This window comes from Phoxinus phoxinus (assembly GCF_949152265.1).
Source record: "Phoxinus phoxinus genome assembly, chromosome: 24".
Taxonomy (NCBI): domain Eukaryota; kingdom Metazoa; phylum Chordata; class Actinopteri; order Cypriniformes; family Leuciscidae; genus Phoxinus; species Phoxinus phoxinus.
In genome coordinates this window covers 5065469-5089769 of record NC_136899.1, presented here as the reverse complement: position 1 = coordinate 5089769, position 24301 = coordinate 5065469, and the positions used below count along the sequence as shown (strand labels likewise).

General features: G+C 36.1%; 2 protein-coding genes across 2 annotated transcripts in view; one reads left to right on the top strand and one right to left on the bottom strand.

The window, feature by feature from the left end:
• The window catches only part of LOC306992214 (epidermal growth factor receptor), a 32965-nt gene extending 26209 nt beyond the window's left edge, over positions 1 to 6756 (bottom strand). Inside the window, exon 1 of the mRNA XM_079600857.1 lies at positions 6425 to 6756. Within this exon, the coding sequence (XP_079456983.1) occupies positions 6425 to 6536 (112 nt within the window). The 5' untranslated portion in view covers positions 6537 to 6756. The remainder of the gene's footprint in view (positions 1 to 6424) is intronic.
• Positions 6757 to 7628: 872 nt separating this feature from the next.
• Positions 7629 to 24301, top strand: part of dnah5l (dynein, axonemal, heavy chain 5 like) — a 43059-nt gene continuing 26386 nt past the window's right edge. Inside the window, exons 1-38 of the mRNA XM_079600868.1 lie at positions 7629 to 7724; positions 8408 to 8598; positions 9209 to 9303; positions 11278 to 11466; positions 11554 to 11628; positions 11723 to 11797; positions 12678 to 12749; positions 12848 to 12949; positions 13451 to 13637; positions 13976 to 14141; positions 14244 to 14337; positions 14533 to 14631; positions 14790 to 14971; positions 15060 to 15179; positions 15270 to 15471; positions 15563 to 15658; positions 15792 to 15962; positions 16139 to 16228; positions 16358 to 16513; positions 16735 to 16874; positions 17180 to 17331; positions 17972 to 18179; positions 18522 to 18609; positions 18946 to 19066; positions 19152 to 19318; positions 20064 to 20156; positions 20373 to 20576; positions 20830 to 20910; positions 21005 to 21409; positions 21583 to 21701; positions 21793 to 21929; positions 22387 to 22549; positions 22633 to 22744; positions 22834 to 22962; positions 23094 to 23194; positions 23282 to 23380; positions 23544 to 23697; positions 24029 to 24295. Coding sequence (XP_079456994.1) covers positions 8430 to 8598; positions 9209 to 9303; positions 11278 to 11466; positions 11554 to 11628; positions 11723 to 11797; positions 12678 to 12749; positions 12848 to 12949; positions 13451 to 13637; positions 13976 to 14141; positions 14244 to 14337; positions 14533 to 14631; positions 14790 to 14971; positions 15060 to 15179; positions 15270 to 15471; positions 15563 to 15658; positions 15792 to 15962; positions 16139 to 16228; positions 16358 to 16513; positions 16735 to 16874; positions 17180 to 17331; positions 17972 to 18179; positions 18522 to 18609; positions 18946 to 19066; positions 19152 to 19318; positions 20064 to 20156; positions 20373 to 20576; positions 20830 to 20910; positions 21005 to 21409; positions 21583 to 21701; positions 21793 to 21929; positions 22387 to 22549; positions 22633 to 22744; positions 22834 to 22962; positions 23094 to 23194; positions 23282 to 23380; positions 23544 to 23697; positions 24029 to 24295 — 5280 coding nt within the window. The 5' untranslated portion in view covers positions 7629 to 7724; positions 8408 to 8429. The remainder of the gene's footprint in view (positions 7725 to 8407; positions 8599 to 9208; positions 9304 to 11277; positions 11467 to 11553; positions 11629 to 11722; positions 11798 to 12677; positions 12750 to 12847; positions 12950 to 13450; positions 13638 to 13975; positions 14142 to 14243; positions 14338 to 14532; positions 14632 to 14789; positions 14972 to 15059; positions 15180 to 15269; positions 15472 to 15562; positions 15659 to 15791; positions 15963 to 16138; positions 16229 to 16357; positions 16514 to 16734; positions 16875 to 17179; positions 17332 to 17971; positions 18180 to 18521; positions 18610 to 18945; positions 19067 to 19151; positions 19319 to 20063; positions 20157 to 20372; positions 20577 to 20829; positions 20911 to 21004; positions 21410 to 21582; positions 21702 to 21792; positions 21930 to 22386; positions 22550 to 22632; positions 22745 to 22833; positions 22963 to 23093; positions 23195 to 23281; positions 23381 to 23543; positions 23698 to 24028; positions 24296 to 24301) is intronic.

Sequence of the window (24301 nt, the reverse complement as noted above, 5' to 3'; positions counted from 1 at the left end):
TGATTTCAGAAACTTCTCTCACACATGGCTTATCTACTTAAGTACAGGGATGCACAGGGTAGAAATAATGATGATAGATTAATTATGAGATAACCTGGGATCATCTCAAGGCTGTCAACGCATATAATTAATTTTTACAAGGCCGTGCCGTTGTTCCCATGCTTTTCCATCCTTCCTTTATTACCTACGGCTTTCTTTGCTCTATTTTTCTTTTTATGCCTCTTTTCATTTTCTCACCGTTTATAATTGTATATGCTTTGGGTGACAGGACTTTGGATGACTATACCATGTAACTAGTTTTAAGGTAAACATTGAGATGATGTATTTCCTTTTTAAACCACGGTTATTAAATAGATGCTGCTACTGTTTTACAAAAATAAAATCTGATGCTTCCGATATATAGCACACTTAATCACGTTGAAAGTATTAACCTGATTAAAAAACATTTAATGTCTTCATATTCTCTTCTTCTTTCCCCCCTCAGGGGGCAATGCATGATTATATGCAATAATTTCTTGGGCAGAATATACCAGATTTTTGAGTCAGTGGTATTCACACATCGGACAGTATATTTAGTTATTTTGTTTAGAGTTTGGGCTACAACCTAAATGCACTGTAACCTTGTTTTCTGACAGATGTCAGTGTATCTGGATGTCCTTTCGATGACTTATTTTGATTGTGGGCAGACAACATGATCAACTGTTTGTAGAGTACGTTTGCACTGTTGCAAAAAGTATCGATCATATGAGCACAAAAAGTCAACAGCATTTGTCATGACGCATCCTGTTTTCCATCTGATAGTCTTTCCAGGAATACACCTAAAGGGAAATCTAATTTCTGTGTTGATACATGTGCTCTGCTTTTGTTGGAAATATTCAAATGTGTTAGCCTGGAAACCTACATTTTCACATATCTTGAATTTTACATGTAACCTCATAATGGGTAATTGAATATTTTTCAATGGGTTGATCTGAAGTTAGCGACAAAAGTTATTTTGAATCTTCAAAAAAATATTCAGAAAAACATATTTTCCCCAAGTTGAGGCTACAGTGTTTTTAAGACAAAAGATCTGATGCAATGGCATAATCATAATAGTGGTATTTACAGTACAAAATTAATGTTTAAATATTCTTGAAAAGCAATATAAATGGTTATCAATTTGAGAGTAGCAGTTTCACATGATTTTGCTTCTTACATCTTCTGTTTTTCTTTGCCGTGCGTGCAATAGTGCGTGACAGTTCACTGTTGTCACCCTAAATGAGAGACATGTGGATAAAATACCTTCTAACTGAATTGTAGTAAATACAATTTACAGAGTGAAACAAATACATCTCACTCCATGGCTCTGTGCTTTTTATACAAACCACTGTCTGTCTAAATCAAATAAGTAACATATTGTCTATTCGTGACCTATCCATCAAAATGCAATATGATAAATTCAGCTCTTTGTCTATGGGGCAATTTGCTGACTGCGAAAGTAAAAACATGGCATGACCACTGCATTTGGTAAACAACATGAGACATGCATTTTAGTATATTAAAATATTTTGATGAAGAAGACACAAATGAATGAAATGTAGGTAAACACTTTTATATAGACATTCTACTAACTATAAGTAACTTTGCAACTACATGTAACTAGCAGTCTTTAGAGTATTAGTAGACTGTTTGCTTAATATCTGGTAACACTTTATTTTTATGCTTCCCAAAAGACATTCTACTGACTATAGGTAACTTTGTAACTTCTGATACGTTTACACGACAACGATGCACTAAAAATGGGGGAAAAAATTCTTTGCGTTTTTTTTTTTTTTTTTTTGCATACATACGACAGCGTTGTCAAAACGATCTCCGTTCACACGTATCCGCAAAAACGACTAAAAATGCTGTATTATAAAGAAACACTACGTGCCTATAGACTGAACACGTAATTTGCATGCGCATGATTTCATTGGTTTCACAAATTCGTGTTTTTCTAGTTAACACACATGATGACGGTATTGGTTTCATAAAACTTGCAAAACTTGCTTTTAACGCCTTTGTTGTGAAAATGAACGGCCAGTTTTTATTTTCCACCAGCCAAAAAATGCTCATTTGAATGCTCAGAAAAGTAACAGCACACCTCTCCTCAACAAGTCTCATGATTTAAGCTTGTATACTGTGATATTGTGAAACGTTATTACAATTTAAAACAACTGTTTTCTCTTTTGATATACTTTAAAACGTAATTTATTCTTGTGATGGAAAAGCTGAATTTTCAGCATCATTACTCCAGTTTACTTTTAAATGTCACATGATCCTTCAGAAATCATTCTAATATGCTGATTTGCTGCTCAGTAATTTTGTGGAAACCGTGATACATTTTTTCAGGATTATTTGATGAATGTCAAAAGAACAGCATTTATTGAAAATAGATGAATGTCAAAAGAACAGCATTTATTGAAAATAGATGAATGTCAAAAGAACAGCATTTATTGAAAATAGAACAATGTAAAAGTCTTAAATGTGAATTTGAATGCATCCTTGCTGAATAAAAGTATTAAGTTCTTTAAAAAAAATGTAAACAGTAGTGTATGTATTCATATGGAACATCTAAAATAATTTCCCTGCTTTTCTGAACAGTGTTCATTCGTTCTTTTTAAAAACAAATAACGTAGGCCAGAGATAACCAGACACGCATTATTGACTAAATATACTGACTATATTTGATTTTGCCCACATATTTTAAACGAGAATCAATGAAACATTTCATACCACTTAGCAGATCAATGAAATATGAGGTTTAAATGGATGACAAAAACTATTTTGACATTTTGAACAATAATAGATTGCAGTTATGTGTTCATTTACATTGATTACTTTACTTTCCATTCAATTGACCCTTGTAGCTGGTGGTCAGAGAATGTGATGCAGAAGAACAGGAGTTCTAGTCTTTAGTAAATGACAGCGGTCATAGGATATTTACGAGTTTGCTAAGAGTTTCAAGAATATTAGATTTAGAACAAATAGTGATGTCTAGACCAAATTACAGCACAGAACTCTGGGTAGAAGGAGGACATGAATATTTTTAGTGATTAGCGCATAGGTGTGGGCTAAGAAAGGGATGTGTATTTAGATACCGTGTATTTATACCAGCTCACACTGTATGTGTCAGATGCATAATTATGACTGGATATTTCTGAATGCATCTAATTGTTGTTTTGTTTCCATTCACTCTAAAAACTCCTGGGTTATTTATTCAACCCATTTTCTGGGTTATTTGTGTCGGGTTAAAATTATGGGTTATTTTTTCAGGGAGTAACCATTTTCTGGGTTATGGGGCTAATATTTTGACCCAACTCCTGGGTTAAAAATGAGACCAACTCATTTCTGGGTTATTTAAACCCAGATATTGGGGTTGTTCTTTTGACCCAGAAGTTGGGTTATATTAATTACAATGTTGGTTTGTTTTAAACAAACATTTGGGTCAGGTGTTTAACCCAGAAGTTGGGTCAAAAAGAATAACCCAATTTTCTGGGTTGAAATAACCCATAAATTAGTTGGTCCCTTTTTAACCCAGGAGTTGGGTTATTTTGACCCAGGAGTTTTTAGTGTGTTCCTTTAAAACAAACTACATGAGAATATTAAAGGGATAGTTCACCCAAAAATAAAAATACTGTCATAATTTCTCACCATCAAGTTGTTCAAAACCTGTATGCATTTCTTTCTTCTGCTGAACACAAAAGAAGATATTTTGAAGTGGTTAGTTAGCCAAACATTTGATGGACCCCATTGACTTCCATAGTATGTAAAAAAAAACACACACAAAAAACACTCTGAAGTCAATGGGGTCCATCAACTATTTGTTTTCCGACATTCTTCAAAACATCTTCTTTTATGTTCAGCAGAAGAAAGTCAGTCATACAGGTTTGGAACAACTTGAGGGTGAGTAAATGATGACAGTATTTACATTTTTTGTTGAACTAACTCTTTAAGTACAAAAATATGAATCACTATTTATTTTGGGTGATTGATTACATTTTCCCTCAAGGAAACTTCCTTTAGTTTATCAATGGAACCCGTTTTCTGTTATCCATCACATGTTTTATTTTATTCACAACATTACCAAATAAATGTTGTGACATAATTTGTCAAACTCTGGGCCTGACTCAGCATGCCACAGATTGTGAATGATGAAATCCTCCGCGCACAAAATGCAAGATCAGATAGTGAAAGAGTAACCCTATCACAATATCTAGCTTTGTTGCATGTACATTTCAAAGGAAGTAATCCACACCTACGCAAACCCGCATTCATGATTCACATGAATGGATGCTGTTCCATTCCTGTTAATGCTTCAAATGCATACGTTCCAATAAGCAATAACCCTTCTAACCTTTTTTTTTTCTTTTTTTTCTGCCATAGGCTGTGGGAATGAAACAAAGTATGAGATGCCGCTGAGACGGTATACTGACTGACAGGTTTTGCTGATACATGCATACCTAAGGTCCATCGCCAGAAGGCTTTCCACACCTAAATTAACAGGTCATTAAAGGCGAAGTGTGTCATTTAACCAATAAGACTTGCTAGAAATTATTTATTTATTTATTTATTTGATAGGGACAATGCACATTAATGAACATCTGCATTGAAACAACAAAAACAGACGTAAACATACCGGATTATAGCCACAGGGCTAATTTACATCCGTAGTCCCTATGACTGTTTAAAGTTAAAAAGACACTGCCATTGGTCACAAAACAGATAGTCCCGCCTCAAACTCACACTATTAGTTGTGCCACTGATCAGGCTGATCAGGATGCTTAAACAAATAGGCCAATGTTTTGATAGAGTGACAGTGTTTGCATTTCTCAGGAGAAAGTCTTTGCTGGGACAGGAGCAACTTTAAAAAAAAAAGGGATAATCAATCAAAAGGTGTGAATATTCATTATCTTTCTAAAGTTTTTTCAGGAAGCAGGACTGTCACGTTCATTTGAGATGATTCCTTATAAAATCTGCATCAACACTTTCTGTGTGAATCTGTCAGAAAGGATTGCAATACTGCAAAAGCCACAATAAGTATTGGCTTTAAAGTATCTTCATTATGTGACTTTTCTAAGCTAATATTGTGAATAATAAGACCAATTAATAGTTATATCTTGTGATTAATTCAACCCTTTAAATGATTGATGTGTCCTAGCAAACAGCATTCTTGTTATTAGGCCATGCATGACACGGGACAAAAGTAAAATGAGTGAAGTTAGTATCTATCTGTAAGATTGAAATGCAACAGGAAGTAGAAAAATAAAAATAAATAAAAACAATAGATTCATGAACAGTGCTTTTCCTCAAACAGTAAAGCACAAATCTGCATAATGGTACTGTACAATTCAATGATCCAATGTTGATTATTCAGTTAATCAGCATGCCCTGCTGTCTTCAAACTGTTAATAGAAACTGTAAATATCAAATTGTACAGTCTATACGTCATTGAACTCTCTGCAGAAGCAGGTATGCAACCATTCTTTTGTGTATTAAAGGTGTGCTGCTTATCAAATAAAAACAGTTTGACATAAGTGTATATCCATAAAAAAAAAAAATAATAGAGACAAAATAAGCCATTTTAGAGCCAGATCTGTCCATTTTATAATTATACTTTGTGCCTGTCTGCTCTGGGACAGTGTTGGTAGCCCCCATCTGCTGTTAATTTCTCAACTGGCAAGAAACCTCAAACAGCATGTTAAACCCAGTCTGTTCGGGTAGAGACTGGACCACAAACAGAGGGCCCAGACCCCACTCAGTGGGGCAGCTGTCTAGCGATACCATCTGCTGGTGTTGAACTCTTGGCCCTCATCCTGTGGTCACCAGTCTCAGAAGTTAGTCAAGTATTTTTAAATGTATTTCTGATGTAATTACCTTCATTACACTTTTAGCAACATGAAAGACTCCTTGTCATGGGGTCACTTGTTAAAGACTATCCTTCCGTTTGTGTTGTACAGATGATTAATAATGTCACCTCAGCCCCCTTAATCTTATCTAACTAATGCAGATCATTAGATTTTAATCATATTTTATACATATTCATATTTGTACATGATTGATCGTCATATAATTGTTATTATTATATATTAGCTACATAATGTCTCTCTCATCTCATCTAATGCTTTTCAGATCATTAGATTTTTATCAAATTTTATACATATTCATATTTGTACATGAACTATTGATCTATAAAACAATATAATTGTTACGTTATAATATTTTACATAATGTTTGTTTACACTGAAAGTCAAAAGTGTGGACACACTTGACTAAAATTATGTAGGCTAATATATCTTATTTTCTTCGTGTATGTTTTAAAATAGGCCTACGTTATGTTTGTGTAGATAAATAAATCAGTCAAATCTGAGATGTTAGTGACAGTTAAAGTTAAAGCTTCACTCACCTTTCCTCTCAGAAACGGAGCAACACACCGCACTTATCAGCACAAGACAGACGATTCCCAATTCACGGAACAGAGACGGCTTCGTAAACCTCATGTTCAACAGTGGATTCATTCTAAAGCATTGTTTTTGTTGAGATATTCCCACGAACAGACAATATGTAGCTCGTAACAGAGATAGTTTTCCAGCGGCACGTCCCGTTCAGCTCGTCAACGTGTCTGAGCGCTTCAGTACAGCTGTGACGTGACGCACGCAGCTCACCTTCACTGCACGCGAGACGCGACGCGACTGAACCACTGTGTGTGTGTGTGTGTGTGTGTGTGTGTGTGTGTGTGTGTGATACCAGGAAATTTGGACTTTTTTTGTTTTTGGTCCTTATGAGGAAAACAGCTTAATACATAGCCTATCATACTAAATGAAGTTTTGAAAATGTAAAGATGCAGAAAGTTTTTTGTGATGGACAGGTTTAGGGGTAGGGTTAGTGTAGGGGTATGTGTATAATCACAAATTATGATAATATGAAAAGTTCTGCATACTGAATAAGATAACTAAATAGGAAGCTTCCATAGAAACTGTATGAATCTCATGTTTCCACCAGAGATTTTTTTTTTTTTTTTTTTTGTGACTTTCCTTTTGCCAGAGTCTAGCTGTTTATAAAAATCTGGGAAAAAATTATTTGGTGCATGTAAGTGAATAAAATGCCCCCCAAATTGTAACGTTGAGAACATAGCATTCAAAACCCCTCAAATACCATCAATTTAATAATGTATTATGAAACACGATATTGCATACAAAATGTTTATTAATTATATATTGTGTGTTTTTTATTTGATTTAGGTAAAATAATGCGTAATTTACACAGTTAACTTTTTTTTATTTTGGTGTGTGTGTGTCTGCGTGTGCGTGCGTATTCTCATTTAATCAAATAGATCAAGAAAAACTCCACAATAGTGTTACACAACTTTCAAGATGTCAACTTATGCGTCGCACACCCTCAAAGCAGCGTTAACTAGTTTTTTTTGTAATTTGATGCAAAAGTAATATAATAGCCTACAAAGTACTGATTGTTATAAATGTACATACGTTACATAGAAAAAAAAAATATGAAAACATTTGCAGGATTCACGATGCTGATGACCGTTTAAGCGCGTCCTCAAAGTCTGTGAAAAGGGTCCAAATGTTCCTTTAAACAGGCTCATGTTGTGCTCGTCTCTCCTGCACGCGCGTCAGTTACTATAGTAACAATAAACTTTGCCTCAGGCTTTCAGTTTGTTCTCACAGATTTGATGACCCTCGGGCAAGGTGAGTGCTCTAAATTAGCAGCAAATAGAAAATAATATGGTGATTTATTCTAAATATGTGTTCAAAGGTAACTTTAAAGTTAATTTGAGTTAATTTATTCCACTAATTGTACAAGAATAACTTTTAAAACCTTCGCTAGTTTAGTCGTTTGACGCAGCCGAACCGTCTAAGCTAAGGAGCTATTTTGCGACAAATGAAATACTATTTAATGTTTTAATATAGGATTTATTGATAAAATATGATCAAATATGTAATTTCCCCTGTTATTATGATGGCTTGTCAAAGCTGACGACCAGAAATCCTCAAAAGTTCCATAACGTGTTGACCAAGAGCTTTCAAACCACCAAACTGGGCATAGCTTTTTAGTTTGACCTGACTAAACAGTTAACGTTAAGTATCCTTCAATTTTCCTAAATTAATTGGAAGTAGTAACGTTACAGTTTTCGTTCATGGCATGAATCCCAAAGAAGTCCCATTGATTAACACTGAATGTTCGTTATGTCCGTTAAATCAAACTTACCAGCTGACAAACGGTTCTAAATTTAAACGAAGAAATGAACTGTAACCAGTAAATATGTTTGCAATCCATATGACATCAAATGATTCCATTCTTATTTAAATACTGAAAGTGTCCTTGAATGATGAATGATTATTCTTTTGATTTTCCTGATTTTAACTCCTAGGAGGAGAAAACAAACAAACAAAATGTCAGAAAATGAAGCATCTGATCCTGGGTCAGATGTACCTGGTGTATCCCAAGAGGAGAAACGCTCTATGTCAACTCATGAAAAAGAGAATGATGATATAGAAAACCCACTCTCGTCCTCACATCTGGACCTAGAAGTAAAACCACCTCTAACCACCATAAAAAGGGGTATGATTCATTATTTGTGTTTTAAATTAATAGATAGACAGTTTACAATGACTTGTCTGTATTGATAAATAGGATTCTTAAGGTGACTACACTAAACTTTTTTGACCAATGTTGCAGAGTTGCTTGGGCACTTTCCCATTGAGAATGGGCAACAAATTTCTATCTAGATTAGATATTTTAGATCATCATGGGCCCTGTGTCTCACCTGGATCCCCGCCGACAGCAACATTGCTCAAAAAGTTCCCCTGTGTATATCACCTTAAACATATTATTGGTAACATTTTACAAAAAGGTTTCACTTGTTAATATTGATTAACTACATACGTTACCATGATCTAACAATAAACATAATTGTATTAATCTGAGTTATTGTTAATTTCAACATACATTACTAAAATATTATTAAAATTAAACGTTGTAGCCTATCTGGTAATATTATTTAATGGACCTAAGCTAACAAGAACACTGAACGGCTGTAATGTTGTTTTAACTAATGTTGATAGAAATAAATAAATAAATACTGTAACAAATACATTGTTTATTGCAAGTTAATATTAGAAATGCATTAACTAATGGGACCTTATTGTAAAGAGTTACCGTATTATTGTAGGTGGTGGTGGTAGACACAGAAGAATTGGAATCCAAAAGGAAAAAACAATCAATCAAACAACACCAGCTGCTATATCACCTACGGTCAACACTGCTGTGAGTAATTATCTTTATTTTATTTTATATTTTTGATGGGTTATTTATAGTCTAGCGTTCCACACTTTTGCCTGTCAACAAAACTGGGTTATTAATAATTATTTTATTTAGTTAAATTTAACTGAATGCATATCAACTAATAGGGGCTTTCACACCGGGTATTAGGTTTCTGGTTGCAGCAACGAGAAAACAGGATTTCTGTGTAGCAGACTTTATTAACAATAAACTTAAACTTAAACTTACAGAAACGCTTGGGAGACTAAGAACCAGGACAGAACAACCATCTTAACATTAACAACAACAGAAACTGAACAGGACAAAACACAGGGTTTAAATACACAGAGCAGATGAGGGAAACGAGACACAGCTGGGACAAATTAACTCAATGACAGAAACCATAGTAACAAACAGGCTTGGGATGAACTGATGAAGGAGGAGTGGCTAGAAACTGAACACAATGAACATAGAGGAAGTCCAAACACAAACTAGACGCTAACTAAGAGAGGCATAGGCAGGACAGGATACCTCCAGGGCGGTACCGGTGATACAGGGAGCAAGGGAGGTTCTGGCAGTTCAGGGGGCCACCAGGGCGTCGCTGGTTCAGGAGTCCAGGGCGGAGCAGGCAACTCTGGGGTCCAGGGCGGAGCAGGCAACTCGGGGGTCCAGGGCGGAGACATTTACATATTGACTTCACAATCTTATTGCATTGTGGTATATGGAGCCATAGATATCATATAATAAAGGCTAGATGTCTCGTCCACGCTTCTGGCCAATGGAGGTCGACGTCCGCACACGGCGGCCATCTTGCCACAGGGGGCTCGCTCACTCGTAACATTGTGTTTTAATGGTGCATGTACTTTTTAAATAACCATAACTTGCTCAATTTTCTACCGATTTTCAAACGATTTGGTTTGTTATAAACGTCAGAGATGTAGTTATGACACTGCATACTTATGAATAATTATAATATTATATATTTCAACATGTTCAAGCATTCAGAATTATAGCCACGTTAATACCGTTTGTAAGAAACCAAACCGTTTGTAAATCCGTCAAGATTTCAGCGAGATAAGAGGATTTGTGTTCGTGCTGATCACTCACCTTACTTCAGATACCACAGAGCTCGCCAGAAAGCTTCCCTGTGACAAGATGGTGAATGCCGTTCGAGACTCCGCCTTAAGACATTTGGCCTTATGGATATCTATGTATGGAGCTGCCTGAAGTGTACATATGAAGTAGACGGTCAAAATCGAGGGAACGAGGGTCTGTCCATAAAAACTTCCCTCGTCCACTTCACGAAGTGGAACGCACTTCAAAATGGCGGCAGGGATTCCCCCGAGGGGAAGTGCTTAGGGAAGTTCGCAAGTGCGTGTCTAAAAGTGGACTGGATCGTAGCCAGGGTAGTTATAGGAGCTCAGTTATATATATATATATATATAAGCTGTACGTTCACACATCATTTTGAAAATGGTGGGTGCCACTGTTTCACATGCATGCGTTCGGCCAATCAATGTACACTTCAAAATGGCGGCAGGGATTCCCCCGAGGGGAAGTGCTTAGGGAAGTTCGCAAGTGCGTGTCTAAAAGTGGACTGGATCGTAGCCAGGGTAGTTATAGGAGCTCAGTTATATATATATATATATATATATATAAGCTGTACGTTCACACATCATTTTGAAAATGGTGGGTGCCACTGTTTCACATGCATGCGTTCGGCCAATCAATGTACACTTATGTCACTGGTAGTTTCTATAGTCCTGGGTTAGACCCTACTCTGAAGTAGGAGCTAATTTAGTCCCCCCAAAAGGCGTTCCTATTACTAAAATGTTCCCAGTTCTTCCGGTGCCAATGCGCCAAAAAGCAGGGTACTTCCGCCGTTAGTCATGGGAACTATGAAAACATTCCTCCGGTGCAATAGCAAACAAATATCTGTAGTTTGCACGTAAGCTGACTTGACTTGCCCTTCTCTCTCAGGTGTCGGGGAAGCGCTCTGGGTTACTGTTAAATGAAGCCCAGAAGGATAAAGGTAAACAGCTCAAAGCACTCAAAGATGAGCGCAGAGCAGCTCTTGATGGCCGACACAGGTACCTTATCTCGATCATTGCAGAGGTGATTAGCCTGGGGGAAACGGATGTTGAGGAGGCTATCATCTCCGATGATCAGGTGTGTGAAATATGACACTGTTGACATGCTCAAAATCACAGAATATTGTGGTTGCCATGTATAAATGTGTGTATGTGTATTCTACAGTTCAACATGATTGAGAAATTCTTCTCAGCAAATGGTTCAAAGAGTCTGATGTTCTCCTACCAAGTCAAAGTATCGGTAAAACACAACTTGATAGTGACTTTGAAATATCCTTTAAGCATCTGCCCACCATGATACTAACAAGCCAATACCTGCCTGTATTTCTCTATAGCCCCCTTCTTTGATTGATACCTCAAATGTAGCCACTGGACAGAAGAAACTGTTAATCAACACAGGCACTACTGAGGTACAACAACACTTGTACATTGTAGGGCAATTAATCACCTTCAAATTACTTGAACTGCAATGTATTAACTATACAGGGTTATATTAATTATTAGCATTTGGATATCAAGGGCTAAGCTAAGCATTGCCGTTACTGTTACTCTTTTAACAAAGCCCTTACACTAGATATACTACCGTAAAAAAGCCTGGGGACTGTAAGATTTTTTAAAAATAAATTCATACTTTTATTCAGCAAAGACACATTAAATTGATCAGAAGTATAATGTAAAGACTTTTACATTGTTACCAAAAAAATCTATTTCAAATAAATCTTTTGAACTTTTTTCAGCAAAGAATCCTGAAAAAAATCATCACAATTTCTAAAAAAAAATTAACCAGCACAACATTGATGATAATAGAATAATATTAATTATTAATAATAAAATAATATAAATATTTCTTGAGCTCCAAATCAGCATATTGTAATAATTTATTAAGGATCATGTAACACTGAAGACTGGAGTAATGATGCTAAAAAAAATCTACTTTGCCATCACAGAAATAAATAACATTTTACAAAGCAGTTTTTACTGTAGTTTTGTTCAAATAAATGCAGCCTTGGTGACCATAAAAGACTTCATAAGATATATATCATTCAAATGTTTGGGATCAGTAAGATTTATTTAGATTTTTATTATACATGATATACGTATATGTACAGGCACAACAAGACCAGTCAGAAAGACAAGTTTTTCTCAGTGGGACTGTCCCTGCAATTAAAGCAGTTTAAGTAGCTTTGGATGGACAGAATGTCCTAAATGGCGAGTGACTAAGTAACTATGTATGCATGTTGCTAAGTAGAAAAACAATGAACTGGGCTACTCTTCACTCACTGATTGCAGGGTCTTACCGGGCAGTGTTTGTTTTTCATGAGGATCACGGACAAGGCCATAACAACTACAAACATATCGCAGGTCAGTGTGGGAGTTTGTTTGTTGTTTTTTTCGAGTGTAACTTGGCCTGTTGGTTTTTGTCTATCAGTCATCCGATTGTCTTATGTCATTCTCTGCAGGAGGTGAATTTTGCAAAACTTGACTGCTCAGAGACAAGTGTCCATCAACGTTTGGATTTTCTTTTTACTCAAGCCATGAACCAAGCCTTTAAGTCGCAAGAGGTATGATATATAATTCCATGAATTTGATGATGCTTGGAAATAGGCCTGTATAGTATATCTAAATCATTGCTTGCTTAGTTGGACCATAGGCTAATATAAAAAGTAATCCTTTGAATAAATAATTGTTTTTATTTATTTAAGCAAGGACCGTTTTAAAGTGTCTATGAAATCACATTGCATCTAAGCTGGTGTACTGGAAAACTTTTTCCAGATTTTCTGGCTTCTGGATTTTTTTTTTCTTCTCTTCCTGGAAAATGGAAACATTTTGAAGACCTGTCTTCTCCACAGAGGCCTATACAAACTTTTGTCCAATAAAAGGCTTTCAAGAATGAAAATGTCTATTTCCCCTTATTCATAAATACAAATTTTCTATTTTAACAGAACATCTTGTGAAAGGAAAATTAATTTGTTATACGTAATTGAAGTTACAGAATACTACAGAATGGGACTATGGAACTATCAGAACCAAAACACATGACATTAATCCAACCTTTCCTTTAGGACTGGGGAGCTATAAAAGATGGCCAAACGGGCCCAGATGTGCAAGACCTCCTGAGATCTGTGGATAAGTTCACCTGTAACCTCTCTTTAGTGACGAGGAACATGGAGGAAAAGTTTAAGCTGCATAACATCTCATCAGCCCCTGATCTGAGTCACATACAGAAGGCCGAAGATTATAGTAATGCAGGTAAAGGGTCAAATATTAGGAAAAGATAAATAAATCATAACTATTCTATAATCATAACGACACTTTCTTTGTTGTTAAGTAATAATGTTTATTAGAGGCAGAGGGTTTAACACTTATTTCTAAAATGCCAAATGATAACACCATTGCATAGCAATTCTCCCAAGGCCACATTTTTGGTGCACATAAAATAAGCTTTCCTTTAAAAAATACATAGTACACTCACAAATATTGGGTAAAACAGATGGCAAAATCTTTTCCACACATTTGTGAAAATTACAAGCTAGTCTCAAAATAAATTCTTCTTCTTGTATTCTTCTTTTTTTATTTTGGGCTCTAAGCTAAAAACTTTGAGCTGGTAGAAGTTCTAGAAACAATGCTGTTACACTGGGCCAAGCAGATAGAACAAGTGCTTACAGAGAGTGAACGCATTAGGAAAGAATCAGATGATATTGGACCCTCAGCAGAGCTGGCACACTGGAAGCGAAGGATGGTCACCTTCAGCAGGTCTTTTTCTTCAGTAAAAGCATGCAAGATTGGTATTTAATTAATTGCTTATCCATCTATACGTATATTTATTAGATTTACTGTGTATTCATGTTTTTTTAGCCTCATGGATGAAATCAAGGACCCTTATGTGAAGATGGTCATTGGTATATTGCATGCGACCAAGTCCAAGACATTGAGTAAATGGAAAGAACTGGTCAGTTTACTGGATGTTATATTCTGCTTTGCTTTTTTATACATTTTAATAAATAGCTATTACTTGAAGAATTTACATATTTTAAAATCAAAAGGAAAAAGTAAGTACTTGTTTTTTGCATAAAGAAATGCGGTTCATTGTACATTTAATAACTGATTTACATGTTGTTTGTATTATGCTGTTTTCTATCTATAGGATGCAAATATTACAGTTGTGGCCAATGAGGCTAAAAATAATGTGAAATATCTATCTACTCTGGACAAGTTCTTTGAACTTTTGGAAAAAAGCACTCCAGTAAGCTCCAAAATTGTATTTTGTACATTCTTCAGGAAAAAAAATTATATAACCAAGAGTGTCATTTATGGGACACTTTAAGGGTCACAATTTTAACTTATGCATTACTTGCAATGAAATATTTCAGTTATACTGTATATATTTTTACTCTGTTTCAGACTACCATGCTGAAACACATTCCTAAACTGATGAACAGCATATACATGATTCAGAGTGTGTCTCAATATTACAACACCTCAGAACACATGACATCGCTTTTTGTGAAGGTCACTAATCAAATGGTGACAACTAGCAAGGCTTATCTCTGTCAAGGGGTGACGAAAGTCTGGGACTTTGACAGGTCGGACGTAAAATGCTGCTAAAGTTCTTTAGAACTGTGTTTCTAAGTTTGAATATATGTAAAATACATTGTCTGTATTCCCATTTAGAAAGGAACTGCTTAAGAGGATGAAAGAATGTATTCAGTTGAACCAGGAGTACCAGCAATGCTTCCATCAAATGAAAGAAAATATACAGCAGAACCCTCTTGAACAGAAATTTGAATTGAGGTCGGTAAACCACAGCTTTAAAGTTACCTTGAAATCAAACTGACACTATATTTAGTTTTTTAACTCCGCTCTGCTGTGACATACCAACAGTGAAAATTACATCTTCGGAAAGTTTGACACATTCTGCAGACGTCTGGAGAAGATAACTGACATGGCCACAACTCTTGAAGATTTTTCAGCCCTGCAGTTTATGAAAGTTGAAGGTGTCGAGAAAATATACATGCGCTACCAAACGATTGTGTCCACCATCAAATCCAAGACCTACAATGTGCTTGACCATCGCAAATTAGAGGTAAGATCTCTCATCGCCGTTTATTCTTTGATTTAGTCTTATGTTTTATTTTAGATATAAACCATCTCTCATGACATTATGTTTCTTTTAGTTTGACAACGACTACACTGAGTTCAGAAATCAAATCCAGGGCCTGTATCAGTCTCTAGATGCACTGATTGACACTTGGCTTCAACGGCCACTCACTGTAAGGCCATTTTAGTTATAATATTTATTGAACATTTGAATGACTGAACCATTCATTACAGCCAACATGACCAATATATTGCATAAATATATTCCTCCTTCACTGAAAGGAAATGTATTTACTGTACCAACAGACTGAGCAGATCCTTGACCTGTTGTCCAAATTTGAGAACGGTGTGGGCAGACAAATGGACCTTAACCAGAAGTATATGGTAGTTTTGCAACGGTACGAATATGACCTTGAGTTTGTACGCAAATGCTACCAAAGAGAGAAGGACAATCCAAATTATTTCCAGCTGACCCCTGTAAGTTCCCTGTTGAGTGATTAGCAAACTGTTCAGGTCTCATTCATATCTAAATAATTTAATAAACAATAAAAACATGCCCACAACTTATTTTACATATATGCAAAATATACAACACAAGAAAGAAGTTTTACTGTGACTAAAACGTTAATAGTGTTGTACATTTTCTGTTGCAGCTGGCTAGGAAAATTGCATGGTCACAACATCTGTTTAGAAAAATTGATTTGCCAATGCAAATCCTAAAAGACAAATTGCACATTATGCAGGTAATTTGAAAAGACAAGATGAACACCGTTTATTTTCATTTGGATGTTTGAGTTTGATGAATTTTGAGTTTGTTTTGTTCCTGCAAAAAGATCTTTCAAGAAACTCAATTATTTTGTCTTGACCTTTAGACGGCAGACAGGAGGAAAATTATTCGGGCATACAACAGACTTGCTGCCGTACTCCTGGAATATGAAATGATACATCAGAAAGCTTGGACTGAAGGTGTAGATCTTGTACTATATGGTCTCAATGCTTCATTGCTGACCATACACCCAAAAACTAAGGTTTGCATCTACTTTTCATTACAAGTTTATCACTTCAAGACAGAATTTCAAAAGACATTATTCTTTGGCAAAATGTATCAGTACTGTGAATGTATTTAGCTTAATTAAATGTTTGTTTGTTTGTTTTTGAAAGCAATGAAATTAATTATGTTATTATGTATAAAACACAAACTGTACACTTTAATTAACTCTTTAATTACCTTAACATTATTTGTGGCTAGGAGTTCTATGTGAATCTTGACCCTCTGGTCCTGGAGGTATTGCAAGAGGCAAATAGCATGTATCAAAGGGGAGCAGATGTACCCGATGTTATCCGCAACATGGCTAACAAACAATCTCAGCTGAAGGAGTATAGTGAGAAGTGAGTGCATTAAAGACATTTAACTTGCACTAAAATTAATCACCTTATTCACGCAAAAAATATATTTTTACTTGCATGTATACTTGCTGCGTACTTTATGAAGAGTTCCAAATCAGGTTTGTAAGAGATTCTATGACAGTTAGAATGTACTGTATGTTGGCATTAGACAGAGAGGCATCATGTATGGTTTTGGGATAAAGCTAATGTAAAAATCTAAATCAACAAAAAAGCTTAAATTATTGTTCTGAATTAAAATGTAAAGTTAATACTTTTATTAACATGATGTGGAATTTCACTGGTTTCAGATTACAGGGTATGCTGAGAGAATATAACACAGCAGTCAGGAGGATTCCCAGCGTGCTAAAGTCCCCGATGCAGCCCTTTATCAGATCTGTGAAGACTGCCCTCTACCCTGGACTGACCATTCTCTCATGGACATCCCTCAATATTGACTACTGTAAAACAATTACATTTATTACAATAAATTACATTAGATCAGTTCAATTTTAGTTTTAGAGTTGTTGCCCTAAAACCTTTCATAATTCATGCTAAATTTAGGATGCAAAATGTTTACAGAGGCCCCAGAAAGTATTTGAACAATCTGAATTTATTAATTATTCATGCACTAAATGCATTATACACTGTCTTAGAGTTTAAGTCACTTTTTAGAAATATAATATTACACCAAGAATGATAACTATAAAGAAAGCTATATTAGTGTCCACACCAGCGGAAGATATTCTGTTTATTGTAAGGGTGTGCTTTTCTGTCACTTTAAATGCTCAAGCTTGTTGCTGCAGGATGGATCCTGATTGGCTGTCAATGTTTTTATCGTTCATCAGCTGGATAAAATCGTTCTGAAAGTGATTCCAACGATATCGTTTCTCTGTGCCATTATTGTTATAGATGTGGTTTGAAGTTCTAAACTCTGCTATTCTTTAATATTGAGGTTGATTTTTAAAACTATATCTTTATAGTTATCGTCCTTGGTGTAAACGGGCCTTAATTTTATTCAATTTCTAATCCTAACTTATCAAGACTTTTGTATTAAGGCTTAATATATTATGTATGTATTAAGTCTTTTCTCAATGTTTCAGTCATAGGCTGTGTGTACAAGGCACTTCAAGAGCTGGAACAAGTAGTGAAAGTTGCTATGGATATTCTGGAATGTCGAATTGATAATGTCTTAAAATCCATGTGTTCCACTCATCTGATTACACTGCCCAATGACGAGCCAGTTACACCCGAGACATTCCTTACTAATGCAGAGACCACCGTCGGCACTGCAAGAGAAATGCTGAAGATGTGAGTGACACTTTTAAAATCTATTGGTGAAAATTTAAATTGACGAGAAAACAAAGCTGCCAGGGCTATAAATGCAGACAGTTCAAAAGGTTCCTCTGACTTAAGGTCTGGGATTATGTCTTTATTTCATGCATATTCTGTTCAAAAGGTGATTTTTCAATGTTTCCTCGACTAAGCGAACAGCTAAATAGTCATAAAACTCTAAAAGACATTGAACAGAACATACTTCTGTTCCTCAAAGCCTTGCTTTCATGCATGTCTAATTAAATTGGATATCCTGACTGACGTTCATAGTTAAATGTGATTTCAAATAATTTGAGGATTCCTTTGTTTTCATTCAAGTGCAAGTCAGCAGGTGGAGGACTCAATTTTGGAGATGGTTGGGGAACTGAATAGAGTGCTGAAACCTTCAGAAAGAGTCAACTTGGAGGTGCTATAAACATATCAATTATCAATTCATTTTGGGAGTTTATTATTGTGTATATTTCTAAAATACTTTTTAGCACTTGATTAGACAATTTGTTGCTCATTAAGGCCAAATCACATTGCACCGATAGACGGCAACAGACACTTTCGGGTTGGTTTTTTAATCAGAATTAGAATGTCTTAGAAGTGACATGCTGTAATCTGGTAACTGTCGGCGTTAGTCTGCATCTGTCGGTGCAGTGTGAATTGGCCTTTATAATGTGTAATATTACTGTTATAAACTCAAATACAACACATACTGTGAGTAGTTTTGTGAGAAAATCTTTACGTGTATGTTCAGAACTGCCAATGTCTGCATCCTGATGCTAAGCAGAGGACACGTTGTCTACACTGTCTGCCATGTACTTTCTACATCATGATAGGACATATGTGTCAGAGGAACACAGACGCTCTGGTCAAAGGTATACTTGCATTATGGAATCATGCATCACAGTTTCATCTCAAAAAGAGTCACATATTAATGTTTTTGTGTTCTTCATTTGAAAGCTACCAAACGCTCTCTGGATGCTCTGCGACGTCGGCTGCTTGGTGTGAGACCCACACAACTTTCTTCATCTCAAAGACAAGCTACCCCTCAGTTTCCTATTTTAAGGGCTTCAGTTGAGTTGGCCATTCCCAAAATCGTCGTCAGACCAAGTTTAGAGCACATACAGGTACTGAAAACGGCAAGGAGCATATTATCAAAATATAAAGTATTGTTACACTTCTGTACAAAAATTTGGGGTCAGTAAGATTTTTATTTCATTTTTTATTTAAGGAAATTAATGTTTTTCTTCAGAGTTTAGCAGCATCTTCAGATGCATTAAATTGATTAAAAGTGATGGTAAACACATTTAGGTTTTACATTTCTTTTTCTTCTATTCATCAAAGAATCCTGATTTTTTTTACTCAGTTTCCACAAAAAATATGAAGCAGCAAAACTGTTTTCAACATTTGTAATAATAAGAAATGTTTCTTGTGCACAAATCAGCATATTAAAATGATTTCTGAAGGATCATGTGACACTCAAGACTGGAGTAAAGATGCTAAAAATTCAGCTTTGCATCACATGAATAAATCGCATTTTAAAATATATTAGAAGATTTTTATTTTAATAATATTTCACAATATTACTCTTTTCACTGTATTTTTGTTAAAAATGCAGCCTCGTTGAGCATGAGAATAATTTCAAAAACATTAAACAAATCTTACTAACCCCAAACCTTTGAACCTATAGTGTGTTCAGTTTATATACATAAAACACAAACATAGAATAATAACGTGTTGTTGGATTGATACTCTTAGTTAGTGTTGTTACCTTCATGCCTTCATAAAATGCACATATACATATGAATTTAAATGCTAAGACTTTAGTTTGGCTTCATAATTCTTAAACACTCACTTGTCCTTGTTGTGCAGGGCATTCTCAATAAAGCAGTGAACATGGTGCTTTCAATGGCAAAGGATATTCCACTCTGGAAATTTTCCAATGTCCAACAGGAACAATGGGAGGTAAGAGAATTAAAGGAATTATCCAGATTCAAAACAATTTTAACTTATCAATACTGCACATTGCCTTATTGACTTCCATTTTCCATGGAAAGTGCATCACTGTACACTTGATTTTTGCTTGACTTTTCTCCCAAAAGTATCATGTGGTAATCAATAGCATGCCACAGATGCTTTATTGTCAGAGGTTAGTTGACTAGAAGTCTTGTGACTCCACAGGCAGAGCAGCTAGCATTGCGGGAGAATGGAGACGAGGCTCTGGTGACTAAACCACTCACACTGAGGTCTCTGGACAGACAGGTGATAGAACATAAGGATGTGAACAAGGCTCTGGCCCAGCTTGTCCCTGTGGTGTCCTCCCTCAAAGTAGATGCTGGGGACATCCTGGAAGGGTTGTCTCAATTTTCAGCCCTGTGGAACCAGGTACTTAGAAAAAAAGGTTTGGTGATTTGAGTGATTTGTTGTACCTCCTCATTTTCCTGAAGGTTCACTTTGCTAATTTCTCCGTGTTATTTCCAAGTTTTATAGTCCTAAAATGTATAAAACATGCCACATGTGTGAACTATAAAACCTGTCTAGAGTATGTCCGTGTATGTTGTCACTCCCGTAAATAACTGAACTGTGTGTGTATCAGGATATCAAAATATGTGACATTTCATGCTTTCGTCCAAACCAGGACCCAGCAGAACAAGTGAAAGCATTTTTGGCGACCAACCCTTTTCTGACAGAATTCAGTGCCCAATTGTCTCAGTACTCGGTACGTAATTGTTAAATAAAGTCTTATAAAGTTTGAAGACAGATGTATTTTAACTGAGAGTGATACTAACTTCCACTACATATATTTAAATCAGAAATTTGAGACCCAGATTCAAGAGCTACCTTCCACATGCATTGCGGGCCCCATCCTCTACGAAACTGACTCCCTCAAACGGTCCCTCATTGAAGAGTGTCGCATCTGGAAACGTGCGTTCGGGGCGGCTCTAAATCAGAAGGCCTCTGTGAGCATGGCTGAGATCAGCTCTTTTGTGGATGGGGTGAGCAGGCAGCTGCAGCGGCCCATCTCTGACCTGGATGATGTGAGGGAAACTATGGGTGCCCTGCAGGAGGTACAGCAGGCAGAGATACGGATAGACACACTCATTGGACCGGTGGAGGAGTCGTTCACTCTGCTGAATCGCCATGAGCTGTTCTTCAGTGATGGAAATGCGGAAAAGATTGACGGGGTCATGTACGCTTGGAAGGAACTTCATGTGATGGTGAGGGAAGTGTTTTTTTGAGACCCCTATGAAATAATGTTAAATAGCAGTTGATTTTCTTTATTTTTTCTACTTTACATCTCATGAAGGAAGTATAAAATCATCTTTATCTTGGGTTTTCAATTTGTAAGCAAATTTTTGTAAATGTACGATGATCTGTTTTTATTTGAAAGGTAAAAGGAACACAGGATAAGCTCTTGGAAGTTCAGCCTCAAATGAAGGCTGAGCTTGTATCTGGAGTTGAGATCTTCCAGAAATCTGTGCAAGATTACTATGCTGACTATGACAATAGGTAACTTAATTTGCATATTCTCTTTATGTAGTCTCTTATGTACCTCTATCAGTGATTACAGTGTCTTAATAAATCCTCTGTGTGTGTTCAGTGGTCCTGGAGTAACAGGTTTGGCTCCACGTGAAGCCAGTGACAGGTTGCAAGTTTATCAGGCTAAGTTTGACGAACTGTGGAGGAAATATGTCACCTTTTCCAGTGGCGAAGAACTGTTTGGCCTCCCTGTTAAAGGTACTTATGTTTTTTTCCCTTGATAATATGAGTTTAGGTTCAGAAAGGTCATGGTAGACACCATTTTTTTATGGCTGAATTTATTTGATCAGAAATATAATAGAAATAGTAATATTGTTGATCCTTCAGAAATCATTCTAATATGTTGATTTGGTGCTTAAAAAACATGTCTTTTTATTATCCATGTTGAAATCAGTTGTGCTGCTTAACATTATTTATGGAAACCATGAAATATGAATAGAATGTTCAATAGAACAGCATTTATTAGAAATATTTAAAGTCTTTGTAACATTATAAATGACTTTACTGTCACTTTAGATTAATCAATCCATCCATGCTGAAAACTGTTTTTTTTTTTTTACTTACTTACTGATCCCAAACTTTTGAATGGTAGTGTACACTGAGTTGTTAGAACTATAATTTTTTGGTGTTTACTTTCTCTCTATTTTTCTTTCAGAATATCCTGATCTTCACCGAATCAAACGAGAGCTCAATCTTTTGTCCAAGCTGTACACCCTCTACAATTCTGTCACTGACAGCGTCACTGGATATTACGACATATTATGGGCCGACCTCAATATAGAAAAGATAAACACTGAACTGCTGGATTTTCAGAATAGGTTTTTATGATTCTCACTTTCTTAAACTTTAACAAATATGATATGAACTCAATTTGAGAGCTAATTTTGTAATTTTTTTTAAGGATCCGTAAACTACCTGCGGCCCTGAAAGAGTGGCAAGCTTTCAATGACCTGAAAAAAACCATTGATGACTTCAATGAAACCTGTCCTCTGCTCTACATGATGGCAAATAAGGTGCCGTTTAGCAAGCAGTAGTTCATTGACATCATATTGCATTTATACAAACACTTGAATCTTGTATTAACATACACATTCACGACTAGGCAATGATGTCCCGACATTGGCAGCGCTTGACTGATATTACCGGCCACAAGTTTGAAGTGGAAGCTGTGAATTTTAGTCTAAGAAATGTCATGGAAGCACCTCTGCTAAAATCCAAAGAAGATATTGAGGTATTGTGCAGGCTAAATATTCCATTACATCTACGTACAATACCATGAAACATATCCTTAATGGTTGGAACCAGATTGATTGCATAAAAAAAACAAGGCTGTCAGTATCTTAAAAATCTTCTGGGTACCAGGATGTGTGTATCAGCGCAGTGAAGGAGCGAGACATTGAGGCCAAACTCAAAGATGTTGTGACAGAATGGAGTAGCCATCAGTTCACATTTGCATCATTCAGGTCAGAGAAAGAATTGAATTTGTGATTAAATTCATTAATTTTTTATAAAAATCAATTAACTTTACAAAAGGTAAATAACCCTTTCAGGAATCGCGGAGAGCTGCTGCTAAAGGGATCAGACACTTCAGAGAAGGTGGCGTTAATGGAGGACAGTCTCATGGTGCTTGGGTCTTTAATGAGTAACAGGTATTTTGTTGAATACAGTTATACAATTTTTAATTTTTTTTAATTATTTTGTCAAATAATTTAGATATGATTCTTTGATTTCCCAATATAGATAAATAAAATGTAAATTTAATATTGTATTTCATTACAGTGGAATGTAAATTTGACTAAATTCTTGTTTTAGATACAATGCTCCCTTTAAGCCCTCCATCCAGCAGTGGGTGCAGAAGTTGTCAAACAGTTCAGAGGTGATTGAGAAGTGGCTGACTGTGCAGAATCTATGGCTGTACCTGGAGGCTGTGTTTGTGGGTGGAGACATTGCCAAACAACTGCCGCAGGTAGCTTGAATCCAAATACATTAACCCTTTTTGGTACCTTGTGAGTTGTCAATTGTCTACATAGGCAGCTACCTTCTAATGCAGATTCCTCTCTTAAGGCCGTGTGTCCACCAAAGCGCCATTTCCTAATACTCACTCAATCATGTTGCACTCTTGTGTACTTCATATAAGGAGCGGTATTTGTGCAATGTATGTGACATTTCACAAATACCGCTCCTTATCTGAAGTACACAAGAGTGCAACATGATTCATCAGTAGGACGTAAATAATAGATGGCTCACCCCCCAATTTTTTTTTATATTTAACGTTTCTGAAAATGTTCTCTCTGCAGGAAGCTAAACGCTTCCAAAACATCGATAAGTCATGGCAGAGGATAATGCAACGAGCACATGAGATTCCCGGTGTGATTCAGTGCTGTGTTGGGGACGAGACACTGCAACAGCTGCTGCCACACCTTCTGGAACAGCTGGAAGTGTGTCAGAAATCTCTGAGTGGATACCTGGAAAAGAAACGTCTCGTCTTCCCACGGTTCTTTTTCGTCTCCGACCCTGTCTTGCTGGAGATACTGGGTCAGGCATCTGACTCCCACACCATACAAGTGTGT